Raw genomic sequence first — 14,698 nt, 5'->3', positions numbered from 1 at the left:
GATTTGTTTTCTCATTTTGTCTCTCATAGTTGAGGTCTACCTATGATGTCAATTACAGGCCTCTCTCATCTTTTTAAGTGGGAAAACTTGCACAATTGGTGGCTGACTAAATACTTTTTTGCCCCACTGTATATCATCATTGGATTTAACTTTCAACCCTTCAAATTAAATTGTGAACTCTGACAAGGATTGTTCTTATCTTTATTCTTTGATTCTTAACTTCTCCTGTTAGAAGGTGACATGGTGGCAGTTGACATTGAATATAAATTACACTTATTTGGCAGTGATATCTTGGCTACCCTTGGCAATTATATAATTAAACTTGTTGAAATACAACAATATTGTTTATATTTTGTAATATACTATTTGGAGTAAATCTGTAAATGCCTTTGGGTCCAATTCTTACTATATATTATTGTAGGAGATTAAGTCTAAGTCCAAGAAGTTAGAATTGTTAAGAAAAAGTCCAAGATATACTTGAAAATCTGGCAGGCTAAAGCTGCTGTACTCATTAAGTAACTGCAATTTGATCAAAGCTGTTCTGAGGACATTAGCCTGCTGTAATATTTTCATTAACTTATCCATCTGTATGAAATATGTAATGAAAATTAACACTGAAATAATCTTTCAAAGGTACATTTATTTTGATACAATATTCACCTTACTAATGTTAATCTTACTGTAAAGAATTAATGGGAGTTAAATTAATGACTATCAAATTAAATGTCACTGAAATTATATCAGTACATTTAGTTCTACTTAACTCAATGTTTTGTGATAAACTTTTGAAGAGAAGTGAATCCAATAATTTTATAGTATATATAGAATATGTAAATGCTATTTTAATTACTTTCCTCTCTGGACCCATTCCGAACATAAACATGTAACATCTTTGAAATCATGGCAGCTATTGTCATTTAGATGTATTAAAATCAGAACTACAATTTCTTGCTTTGAAAACCTGGTTATTGAACTATTACAATTTGATTTTGAATCACATGAGAAGTTGACATTGTGTTATAAATCAGAAAACAGTGAAGAAATAGTTGTACCAGAATGGTCGGATTAAACAAAATAATATTTTAAATTCATTGATTTTTTAATGTTTGTTATTTTTTTGTGAGAGGTATTTTAAGTTTAATTTGCCTACAGCATATGTTTAGCAACACATATACCCTGTTTCCCTGAAAATAAGACCTTCCCAGATAATAAGCCCAATCGGGCTTTTGAGAGCATGTGCTAAAATAAGCCCTCCCCCAAAATATTGCAACATAGCAGTAGCCATTAGGTGACCACGCTCATCGCCTCCTGCACCTCAAAAATTATAAGACCTCCCCAAAAATAAGGCCAAGTGGAAACACAGTAATTAAAATGACACTAAATGAAACAGTATGGTCAGGATGCTTTAGCAGCTTTCAAGGGATTTGCAACGTTATCTTTAATAGATGCGAGCCAAACAATACAGTAATATTTATTCGGTCAATAACCAAATTTAAAAGAACAAAAACAGAATGAAGCAAATAAATAGAACAACACACTAACAACAGAACAAATCACAGAATACAGCACTCACTATTCCAGCACTATGTTAATACAATTTTTGGATGAACAATGATAACATTAGTTAAATATAAAATAAAAATTGAAAACTATATAGCCCCTGACAACTATTAGTTTAAGTTCAAAAATATTGTATCTTGTTTTCACCAGTTACACAAAATTTAGCTACTTTAACTATGCTGAACAGATGCTAACAATTCAGTTTTGTAAGTAGTAAAAAGTAGAACGAAAGTAAGCTCATCTATCATTATCTGTTCTGTAATAGAAATAATTGAATGTCCAAGTTGGAAAATAATTGTTTCAGGTATCTAAAAATGGAGTATACGAATGGTTGAAAAATACAATTCATTTGAACAGAAAATGTTATTTCAGGTCTGTTGAACCTCGTCAAGTGTTGGTGACTAAGAAACTTAATTTTTTGAAATAATACCAAATAAAAAGATTACAATTAATTCATAATAACAATAAAGAATTTAAGTACATTTATTTTCAAATACTTCTCATGTGTACATATTACTAAACACAGGTGATGAAAGGATGGCTGTTGTCCTGATGCAGTTATACTTCTTTTAGAATTCACTTCATTCCTTGGGAGTACTTTTGCTGGGGCAAAGGTCCAATGTCTTTGCTGACCAAAGAAATATCACGGCAAATAAATGCCAACAGTGCAAAGACATCATGCGAAGACTAACACTGTTCTTACTCTAAACCTGCGTGGATTTGATCCAAGATATGTCATGTCGCTCATCTTTAACTTCCTTGATTGTTTTAAGAACTTCTTTCAAATAGTGAAAAGCAAACTACCTCATATCATACCTAGTATCAAAACAAGGAGCAATTATTTCTCCTTCCAAAGTGAATAGCTTCTAGGCCCCCACATAGAATGAGCAGAATAAAGTTTAGTTCTTTCCTAATGGCTTTTTAACATTTCTGCAATATATCTACAAGTTCTTATATTCCTGTGTTGCCATGTATTTGTTCAAATATAGCTTTCTAATAAAAAAGCCTGAAAAATGCTCGTTATTCAGCACAATGAAAGCAGAGGTTCCTGAGCATGAGATATTCTTACACTCTCTGTCATCTCTGTTCTCTTGTGCCTGTTTGAGTACACCCTACCCCCACCCCCCAGGAGCATATTGAAAGACATAAAAGTAGGTTCAAGTAAACAGATGAGGGAGAAAGGTAGGATTTACTCAACAAACTTCTGAAAGTAAAGATCACTGCTTCCCATCTGGTTCTGCTTGTTCTATGAGCTGATTTAATATTCTGTACAACTCAGTGCTAGAGACTACTTTGCTCATGGAGACATAGGGCTGAAATTTCCAAGCTCTCTGAGTAGACTGGACTTAAGTCAGTGCCTCTTCTGTTACCTCAGTCTTGAACTATCATTATGTTAGACATTCCTTGGCTCTTCTCTGTTATACCGGGTACAAACCCATTCTTTTTTATATATTGTTACTTTGCTACTCCTCAATTTTACTTATAGTCTGGTGAAAGACAGCAGGAAAACTGATTCACATAACATTGCTATGGCCTGAAGGGCTTGAGTGATTCCTTGGCCCCTAAGAGAATCCTGACCCCTGAAGAGCTGCTAAATGCTGGAGGTTGTCACAACTGGAACACAAGCTAACTGCTGAAGCTTGACATCTGGTCTGACTGTTGGGACTGATGCTGTTGGAGGACTTCCATAGTTGATATAGTTCAGTGCCTAATCTATCAAGAGGCTTGTTGACTGAAGTAAACATTCATTCTTGTCCCGTTGTCAAAAAAAGAATAGATACAAACATTAATAGAAAATAAATATCAACATTTTAGTGCTGTTAATCAAGAATAGATTTATCCTTCCAATGCTGTAACTTCAATGAAAAATTATTCAATAACTTTCAAATGACATAAATGCAATAACAAATCTCATACAATAATTAAAATATTTAATATAAATAATGATGACATTAGAGAAACATTAAAATTTAACATAAATATAGTTTTAATTTATTTAATTTAATGAAAGAGAACCAAGATTTATTTTAGCATTTCAATAAAAAGTGGCAGAAAACAAAAAAAAACACTTTCCTCATGTAGTAATTACATATACAGAAATCTTATTCAACAGCCACTTAGAAGTGCATGATGAGACTTATGTTAAATGTATTATATGAACTTCAGTCATACATTATGAATACTTCTGCCATCATAATTAATTCTGAAAGTAGAGTATGCTTCATTGAAACTTATTAAAAATAAAAGTTTATCCCTTGAAAGTTGCCACAAGATAACCATGTGAACACCACTAGGCAGACCAGGAAAAGCAAATTTCACATGAAGGCTAAAATTACTTTTATTGAGGTTGGCTATGATCACAGAATCTTGCAAATATGATTGTACTATCCTACCCTTCCTTCTTTTATCCCAGTGAATTAAGACAGGTATCTGTCTAAACTGTTACCAAAATTTCACTGTTCTGGATTTTAAAAAGTGTTTCAGACCTTTTGTCGTAAGTAATAATTCCTGCATATCTCTATCAATAATCTCTGCATTTACTCTCTACATCAATATAGCCACCTTTTTGGAGGGGTATTATTAACAAAGTCATATATACAGAGGTGGGTTGCTACCGGTTCGCACGAACTATTGTGGAAATTGAGACTGGGTCGCCGAACGGGATGGCAGATTGGCCATGCCCCCAAATCCATTCCCCGGTCGTCCCTGCCATTTCCAGCTTGTTTTTTTTTAGTTCTTTTTTAATGTTCTGTGCATACACTGAACAATTTATAGCCAACTGTGCACACACATGCAGTGCAGCGAACTGGTAGTAATGCCAGCAGCAACCCATCCCTGCATATATGATATTATTAGACAGTCATATATATTTACTTAATAGAAATGCTACATATACAGCAAATATAACAAATATTTACATGAAGAAAAAAGATATTACCCTCTTAAAATATATAAATCTAGAGTGAATACACACCACTTGATGTGTTATGATTATCAGACTTGATAAACAGAAGAGTTACAGTTGCTTTTTCTTCAGAATTTGTACTTCTACCTAAAGTTAATCCTGCCCTTAATTGAAACTTTGATCACCACATAACTAATTTCTAGCCATTCTCAAATATCTTTTTTTTTTAACTTAGAGACGTAATTATGTCTCAGTTTTAGGGAATATTCAATAAAAATTATCCAGAACTATTTCAAACCACCTTTCAAATTATTTGAAAGATAATTTCAGCTACCTTATTAAATAATACTGGAAGCCTAAAGGCTTTCTCTGTTTGTTTACTTTGATGTTTGATACTGTAATTTACAAATCTCAGATAATATGATGAGAATATGGGTAGTCCTCGTTTAACAACTGGGGCTGCATTTCAGTCATTAAGCAAAGTGGTCACTAAGTAAAACCACAGCTATGCTTATGATCTTATTTCCACTTTCCTTTGCTTTCCAGGCTTCTGAAGGTCATAAACTGATCACAAAGTTACTTTTTCATCACCTTAGTAACTGTGAATGGTTATTGTTTGAGGCAGTCGCTGGACAAAGAGTACAAGTACATTTTTTCATCCAAAAGGCAATGACATTTAACAAGAAAATAATTTAGGATTTAGGGTTTTATTTTCTTTTGCTGACTTGATCTAGGAGTTCACAGATCTAGTTCTGCCCTCACTAAGCCCCCCAGCCTTAGCACAGAGGCAGACATAGCAAAAACACTCATTTATTACAGAAAACCAATTGAAAAAAAACAATTCAGATATGGCATATTTCCTAGAGGAAGAGGTATATTGATATTTGAAAGATGGTCAAAAAATTACTACATACATTTTATTTCCTCTTCAACCCCCCACCCCGAAAGGTTGAAAAATTATAGTCACATCCACCGAAAGGGGGACCCTTGCCGCATTTTTCACTGTTTTCATATTTCCAAAAAATGTGTAATTGTTGGCAATTCTCTTAAAAAATAAACCAGAGGCTTCCTTCTCTAGACACTACATATTAATCATTGTGCTCCTTCACTAAAAGATCCAAATCGTGTGATGAACTGAGTACGCCCGTTAAAGTAATTATTTCCAAATTTCCCTGCCCTGTCATCTATGCCTCTGAATATCTGCTTTGGAAGGGATATATTTGAATCTACAATAATTGTTCTACACTTTTCCTTCAAGAGAGTACTTCCACTGGATCTTTATTACACATAAATCAAATTTAGAAATATAAGATGTTTTGGCTTTTGGTCACGTTGTTTTGTTTTAAATTGTATTACTAAATAAATGTTATTGATTGATTCATGGTAAGGTTGTCAATTTTATTTTTGGCTTTCAAACATTTTGGATAAACAGTTATAAAATAAATATAAAACAGACTTACCCAATACAGCTACAATTGTTGATGATTGGAAATACCCTAGAGGGAATGTAGCTGCTTTGCATACATATTCACCAGAATCAGAAAAGGTAACATTAATTAAGATGATAGATGAATCAGTTAGTGAGTTGTTTTTCAATAATACTCTTCCTTCATATTCTCTTTGAACAGAAAATCCAAGGTCAGGATGATGAACTGCAATATTTTGAATAGTTTTCCCGTGTATCTTTTCCCAAGTAATCTGTGTTAAAGTTTCATTGTTGATATCAATTATGCACTTCAAAGTAACATTCTTTCCCCAAACTGCTTTCACGTGTGGATCAACTCTTGGTCCAGCTAAGGCACCTAAAAAAAGAGGAGGAAAATAGGACAAAGTATTATTTAAGTTATATGTTCCACAAATATTTTTGTAGGATAATGTCTTTTAATTGATAATCCTGTTTCAGTCTTATGTGCCAATTTGCTTAGATACTAGATGTATTAAATCTTTTTCTTCCTTCCCTTTGTGAGAGTTAGGTGGCTATTCAATAACAAAAATCTATGCACATCCAGAAATAAGGGGAAAAAAATCTTATGCACAGCTAGAAAAAAAGGAAAGTTTATAGAAGTTCAGCAAAGATCATAGACCAGAGGAATAGCCAGAGTTTCCAATATTCTTTTAAGATCAGGGTGGCAGCTATACAAATCTTTGCAAAGATGCTATTTTAAGGGGCAGGCATTGTGTCAGAGGGTTTGGCAATTTCTATAGCCAGTTCACCCCGTCCTTTGCCCTTCTACTAACTGACCTATTATGCACAAAACATCTCATGACAAACCCTCAACTGGGAAGCCCAGCTGTGTGGAAAACAGCGTGTCAGCAAGTGTTTGAGCATCTGAAGTTCTTATTTGCACAAGAGACACTATTAAAACATCCAGAGCCCACTAAGCCATTTGTCTGCAACTGAATTTAACTATTATATTGCATGGACAGACTGCAAATTATTAAGCAAAATGTTGCTCTAATCAAACACAAAAATGAATACAGAAACTGAGATTAGATATATACCCCAAAAAAGAGATCAATGCCTTAGGGGTCGAGATGTGGTTTGTGAAAATATCACTAATGGCTTATTATATCAGGAATGATTGAGTTTGTATACATTGGAAGTTCAGCCAAACCTTGACATATTCCTTATACGTAAACAGAATTAATAATGAAGTTCAGATAGCCTTCACTTAGTGACTGCCTCAGACAATGACTGTTCAGTTACAGCTGTGCTGAAAAAGTAACCTTGCAAGCATGTTTATAGCATCTCTGTCATCTGTTGCCATGGCAGACAATACATTTTGTCCTGTGTAAAACTGTGAATGCAATCATATGATTTTTCACTTAATGATAACTTAACAATTTGCTAGTTCTAACAATTGCTAATTACCTGCACATTTGGTAAACTTTCATGATATACAAAGTCTATGAGTTAGATTTTTTTAGTCTCACCTCTTCTCGTTTTTAAAAATTATGCAGGACCTCAATGAGAGCTTTTGTTTGTATATGCTATATGTATCTAATTTTCTATATTAAAAACTAAAATTGACATATTTTCTACAGTTACTTTTTTCATGATTGGTTGATGGCATTTTAATATATTAGTTTTCTAACATAGGATGATAAATAATTTTGATTTTGTGGAACCCTGAGAGGGTATTGGGCTCACAGTCCTAGGACTATAATCTAATAAATACTGATTTAAATAAATTTAACTAATCCTCTAAGGCCGCAGAGATTTATGGTGGTCAACAGTTAAAGCTAATCAGAAAGTGGTTTCTCCACTAGTTTATCTTCATTCATCAGCTCCAGAAGCACAAAATACTAAATCTAGCATGGGTCTTACTGCAATCAGATAACTTTTGTACTAGAACAGTTATCACGGCAGACAAGAAATCCTGAACCACTTTTGATTATGCAACTTCAATGAAATAGTTTTCAAATACTGTCCAGAAACATCCTTACAAAGAGCACACTAGCACACATAATGTATGTGTTACTATCTACTATCTACATATTAGCAAAACTAGATTCACTCTGAGTGGTCCACTGTGGTTCTGCTGAGCAAGTTTGCCTGCACATTTTTCACCCTGGAAATGTGTTCTACCCTAAGAGACAGAAGGTGTCTCTCCACCCAGAGGCCTAGCTGCTCGGCCTCTTGCATGAGAGGCTTAGAATGGGTACCCCCTTGGAAGTTGATATGGGTCTTGGTGGTCACGGTGTCCGTCAATATGAGGACATGTTGGCCTGATACTGCTTCCTGGAATTGCTTGAGGACCAGGTGAGCTGCTCTGAATTCCAACCAGTTGAATTTTGGCCCACGTCTGCCTGGGTCCACTGTCCGAGTCATTAGGGACTGGAGATGACCCCCCCCCCCCGGCCAAAGAGGCTGGCATCTGTAGTGATGGTCAGGTAGTTGGGTTCCTTGAACAGGCATCCTCCGGTGACAGCCTGGGACTTCCATCACTGGAAGGACTCCAGCACTCCAGGTGAAACTCGGATGTTGGCTGGTGAGTTGCTCCTGCCTGACCTTTGGTAAGGCAAGATGAACCATTGCTGGGACTTGGCATGCAGGCATGCCCAGGAATAATGGATAAACAGGACACCATTTTGCCACGGAGCTGTAAGAAGAGGCCCAGGGGCACTATTTGTTCTCTCTGGAAGCGACTTACCAATGATTGCAATGATTGTGTCTGTCACTCCTGTAAGAGGTCATGTCTACGATAGCTCCCAGGTGGAGGAAACGGTTGGAGACAGATGGCTTTTGTCAACATTGATTGAAAACCTGTGGTCTTGAAGGACTTGGATTGTGACCTGCAGATCCTCCCTCGCGTGGAGGGCAGAGAACTGGATCAAAATATCATCCAGGTAGCAGATGGGAATTGCCCAAAGGTGAGCTGCCAGTGCTGTGAGCAGCTTGGTAAATGCCCTGGGGTGCCGTTAAGCCAAATGGCAGGGTCTGTTACTGGCAGCCCACATAGTGGAAGCACAGATGCTGCTGATGTGATCGTAAGATCGGCATGTGGAGATATGCCTCTGTCATATGTATTGACATGAGGAAATCGTTGTCCCGGATGCTATCCAGTATGGACTGGAGGGGATACATTTTGAATCGCCTGTAGATCAGGTGGTTGTTCAGTCTTTTCAGATCCAGAATTGTCCTCCATTCCCCAGAAGTTTTTAGGATTACAGAAAGGATACAGTAGAATCCCTGCCCCGGTTGGTCCTCTGGAACCGCTTGGATTTCTTGAATGTCGAACACGTGTTGTATTGCGGTTTCCATGAGGATCCTCTTTGTGTTGTCCCGAGATGGGACAATGAATAAAAACCCTCAGGAATCAGAGAAATTCAAGGAGTTTGAAGTTTCATTTTATTTCTATGCCGCCCTATTCCCTATAGGGACTCAGGGCGGCAAACAACTCAAATGGGAAAGGGAACATACAAATACAAGATAGGCAGTTAAAATAACAACCACACCTGTTGAGAGGGGAAGGGAGCTCATCAACCCCAGGCCTGCCGACACAGCCAGGTTTTAACGGCTTTTCGGAAGGCCAGGAGAGAGGTGAGGGTCCGAATCTCCGCAGGGAGTTCGTTCCAAAGGCCCGGAGCTGCAACAGAGAAGGCCCTCCCCCGGGTCGTAGCCAGATGGCATTGGCTGGTGGATGGAACCCGGAGGAGGCCGACCCTGTGCGATCTAATGGGTCTTTGGGAGGTAATTGGCAGCAGGCGGGAGAGGACAGACCTTACCGTCTCCAGGATGGGAATTGCCCAATTGCCATTACTTCCTCCCAGCGATTGGCAAAGGGGGATAGGCGGCCCCCAATGGGAGGGTTGATCCTACAGTCATTTGTGCCAATGAAAGGAGTGACTTCCACCGCCACAAAAGGGCTTGGCTTGGAATTGCTGCCTGTTCCTGCCTGATCAATCTGGGTGCTGCTCTTGCCTTGGAAAATAGGACCTTTGAGGGCACAGAAAGCCCAACCTGATATCCATCACCCGGAAAGAGAGGAGACAAAAATAAGGCGAGAGGCAAAAATTGGCTCACCTGGAGAGGTATAGTAAGATCTTTCTCTTATCCCTTCACTACACCAGGATGAGGTCCAAAGGCTCCCTGAACAGCTTGTCCCCCTTGAATGGGGGCAGATGCTAGCTTCCATTTGTGCCGGTTATCTGCTTACCAGTGCCGAAGCCGCAGCAGGTGGTGGACTGCCACCGATGGCCCTGGAAGCAAATCTGGCTGTGTTAAGCATGGCATCAACAGAAAATTCTGCCGCCGCCACAATCTTGTTGATATCCTGGTGAGTATGGCTATCTCCAGCCAGAATCTTCTCTTGCATCTTCTGGAGCCAGAGCAAGGAGATCCTGGTAAAAAAGGAGGCAATTGCCCAGGGTGCCATCTGATGAGTCGTCTGAAGTGTCTGTTCCACCCCCTTATCCTCCGCCTTCAGGGCATCCTTCAGATAGTTAGATGACAGAGAAGGATGTCAAGGTTGCCACTGCACCATCTACCATGAGCACCCGGAGTGTAGTATTGTATTATTTCCTGTTGTGGGTGCTCAAGCTGGGGCCCAACCCTGGTGAGGCCCATTGGTGTTGGACAATGTTGATGAACAACTTTAGTGCAGGAACCACCTCAGTATGTGTGGTTGGTTCAGAGAAGAGAGTATCTGCAGGTTCGGTTAATTCCAAGGCCGGATCTGGGGCCACTGAGTCAGCACCCATACAGGCCGTATTCTTGGCCTTGAATAGCAATTGTTAATGACTGCGAATAGGTGGGAAATGGCGCTTTCATCCCTCCGCCGGTCAGTCTTCTTCTGCCCTTTGACAATTTGCTTGTCTAAGGCCTTCTGATGCCTTTTTACACCTCTCTTCCGCTTTTGAGGCTGCCTCAATTGGCTGCTCTCTTCTCCATTTTTAATTTGGCCTGTCAAGCAGATGTTCTGATTGGAACCCTGCTCCTGTTGGCATGTGGAATGCTCTCGTGCCTAGGAGTGTGCCCGGGGGCTGGGCAGGAACTCAATATAGTCTCCGCCGGCAGCGGGAGGCTAAAATGGCTTCTGGCTGCTTGTTTAGGTGAACTGGGAGCCATCAGCCTTTTTGCGTCTTTCGGAAAGGCTAGATTGAGGAATGCTCCCTCGGCTTATGGTGGACTCCAGCAACACTCTTCATGCCAAGCATGCAATTTTCAAGAAGCGAGTGCTGATCCCCAAGCCCCTTGCCATTAGTGGCATTGAGCTAAGCTCTTCATGCTACAGGGCCACCATTTGACAGGAACGCCAAATCCTTGGCCTTCAGCAGGCTCGAGCCAAGGGTCCTCACACTGGCATCCAGCCTGATGGCTCCACCCGGATGGACCAGGAGTCAAGCAGCCAAGATGAAGTTTCTCCAGAACCTCTCCTGAGTGCTGAGAAGAATCCAGGAATCCAAATTTGTTTCTTTAGAAAACCAGAGATTGGAGCAAAATCTAACACGTCTATCAAGTAAAAGCCTGAGTCGAAAGCTGGGGAACATAAGCAACGGAAGTGTGTTCACACAACTTTGAGAGACTCAATCTAATGAGCTAAGAGACAAGGTTAACTCATTCCTGGATTCTCTCGTCAGCACACTAGAGAAACTTAATTCTTGAAGTAGTTATATTAATTGTAAGCATTTCTACAGGGACCATAGTACTCAAATTATGACCATTTGTTTGGGGACTGATCAAAGTTACAACAGCCTGAAAAAAGTTACCTTACACTTACCACCTCAGCAGTGTCCTTGAGGTCACATTATCAAAATTTAGGTGCTTGGCAGCCAGCAACTATTTATCACAGCTGCCATGTCCTAGGATCACAAGATAGCCATTTGTGACCTTTCCAGAGTACTTCTGAAAGCAAATCAATGGGACAAGCCAGATTCATTTAATAACCAGAACAAAAAAAGTTGTAAAGTTAATTACCACATTGCTTGGCAAAGAAAATTCCAATCCCAACAATGGTCATAATTCAAGGATTACCTGTATTACATTATGTATCCAGGTTGTATACTCTATAAGGTAGATCAGACTAAGAAAATAATGCTATGTAGGACAGGACTTCCATTTTAACAGCTATGATAATATAATCCTGTAAGTCTGAATGTGCTTCCTCTCTCTCTCCATTATTTTATCAGTGTGAACTAGGGAGAACTCATCTGAGTTTTTTACTTGAACTGGTTTCTTGCAGTAGGTTCAAATTCTATTTGTCTGTTGCTTTGGTAGCTGCTCTTCCTCTTGTCCTTCTAGGCTATTTCTTATATTCTCTACAGTTTTTATTATGGTAACTGACTTCTAATCCATTACTGTAACTAGATAACAGTTAAGAATTATGATAATGTCCAGAGTGAAATTTAAACGAATTTGATGTCATTGGCATATTAGAGATGATAAATCATTTCCATAACAGGTTGACAGATATGTTAAATTGTGTGGGGGAAGGAAACCTCCTCCCTAAACAGAATGGGTGAGATTTCTCTCCTTAACATTTCAAGGAACTGTCCTCCCGCCAAGCTAAAATGTCCCAAATTAAAATTGACTACTGCTGTCCCAAGTAGCCAAAAACCTGCCTCACTTTTCCAATAAATTTGTAAAAGACATTTATAGAGCAATGATTTATTCTTACAAATTCCCCAGAAGACTGTCAAAAAATTATGTCTCTTAATTTCTGGAAGTTCTAAATGTTACACGTACATACTCAGAGACAAAGTTTTAGCAAATATATACATATTTTGGATACAGATTCTAAAGATTAGTGTTGGAACTGAGCAGTGGTGGGTTCCAAATCCCATTGCAACTAGTACGGTTCAACGGGGCTGCGTGTCCACCACATGCATATGCGCTGCACGCGCACAGCATCTGCATGCGTACTTACCACCCACAATACTCTGCGATGCTCCAGCTGCTCGGCAGAGCTTTGCACAGGAGCCATACGCTCCATGTGTGTAAGCCCAGATCAGCTCAAATACAGGTAAAGAGGGTGGATGGGCCCTCTGGAGCACCATACCGTACTGGTACCTGGTGTTCCCAGCAGGCACCAGTAGTTTGTACCAGGGCGTACCGGTCGTAGCCCACCACTGGAACTGAGGTAAAAAGTGATTTAAAAAACTGATTAAAATTATTAAATATTTTCTTTTAGAATGAGTAAAAAAAGGCAGTTTGTAGCAAGGACATTGCTTATAAAGAATCATTTAAATTTAATTGGATCTCCAGGGGGCATTGCTATTTTCAACATAGATGAAATTCTTTATTCTTGTGGTTTCTCCTGCTTATTTTTATATAGCTACAAAACTTTCTATAGTCTATATTTTAGTCCATTATACTGAGTGTTTGAACTGACTTTTTAAAAAAAGTTTTTTCAAGCCACAGAGGTTTGGAGAGCATAAACATCTCCATCTCTCATTACACACAGCTAGAGGAGAAGAGGAGCAGCAATGGAGAGGAAATTCGTTTAGCATAAAAACTAAGGAATACTTTGGATGGTAATTTTGAGTGATATAAGTTGGTAGCCCAACAGAAGGTTTGGGAAAAGGACTTACAGTGGAGTTAACTAATTTAATTAAGCAAGATAGATAAGATGATACCTTTGGTATCTGCTTTTTTAATTTGTTTAAAGTAAATGTTTATAAGTACTGTGAAATAGAACACAGTATAGGTAGTTCTTGACTGCTTTGTTTAATGACCTTTCAAAGTTACAATGACATTGAAAAATTAACTTAACCAGTCCTTGCATTTACATCGGGCACTGACTGTATATACTATTGCAAACAAAGAAAACTAAAGTTGAATGTATTTTTTAAAAGAAAAATATGTCTGCACAATCAATCATAGATCTGAGCTCAGCAGTGAAGCAATAGAAACTGATTTCAAGTGACCTAGACTACATCTCTTGGTTTGCATCATACCAGATATATATCTTGGTTCTGCAGGCACCTCTTGCCTTTATTCAAAATTTAGTTTACTCAGAAGAAAGCAGCCTACACTTCTTTATTGCAGACAAGAATAAAACTATATACACAAAGATGATTTGCATACAGTATTACTCAGAAGTCAAGAGCTTTTATATAGGTCTGCATTCAAACTTGAGACTAAATGTCTTCCATCTTTCAAACTGAATAGCTACGCAGCTTTTTCCTTGATAGCCTTCAAAGCCACCTGGTATATATTGATATGTGAATGTCTACTGGTTTCCGCTTCAACAGCTACAGTATTTACAACTCCTCAGTTTCTCAAAGCACTCTGCTCCTCAGAATTCAAATAGTCCTGGTAATGGGCAGAACTTGGCTCAGTAAATTTGTCATATTAGAGGGGGGGGGGAAAGCCTCATATATGATTTCTATACTTGCTGTTTGAAGCATCACAGTTATCTCTATCTTGCCATTTTGCACACTGTTTGTTACCTCTTGGAAACAAAAGTTGCTTAGTTGGAATAATACCCTACAGAATTAAGTGTTGAGGAAGTTCTCACTTGATCATCTTATTAACTTGCATGTTATCTTCAAATTCTCTTAAAGTACTTTCCCATAACATTCAAGGCAGCAAATCACATTTCCTCTCAGAAATGACCTTAATGCTAATTCCTGACAGCCAGCTATTAAATATGCAACATTTCTACTATCACGTTATAGAAATGCATTACTTCAGAGTGGAGCAGCACTCATGCATTCCTTTATCTAGTAACATGAAATATGATGACAACAGTAGCACTAGTTGTTGCCTTATTCTATTCAGACCACAGA

General features: G+C 38.4%; 1 protein-coding gene across 3 annotated transcripts in view; it reads right to left on the bottom strand.

Annotated features, from left to right (window-relative positions):
- The window catches only part of NECTIN3 (nectin cell adhesion molecule 3), a 75,025-nt gene that overhangs the window by 29,863 nt on the left and 30,464 nt on the right, over positions 1 to 14,698 (bottom strand). For all 3 annotated transcript variants that reach the window (XM_032219232.1, XM_032219233.1, XM_032219231.1), the window contains exon 2: positions 5,926 to 6,267. In XM_032219232.1, the coding sequence (XP_032075123.1) occupies positions 5,926 to 6,267 (342 nt within the window). The remainder of the gene's footprint in view (positions 1 to 5,925; positions 6,268 to 14,698) is intronic.

This window comes from Thamnophis elegans, chromosome 6, assembly GCF_009769535.1.
Source record: "Thamnophis elegans isolate rThaEle1 chromosome 6, rThaEle1.pri, whole genome shotgun sequence".
NCBI lineage: Eukaryota > Metazoa > Chordata > Lepidosauria > Squamata > Colubridae > Thamnophis > Thamnophis elegans.
Note: the sequence above shows the minus strand (reverse complement) of the source record. Positions and strands in the feature narration are given on the sequence as shown.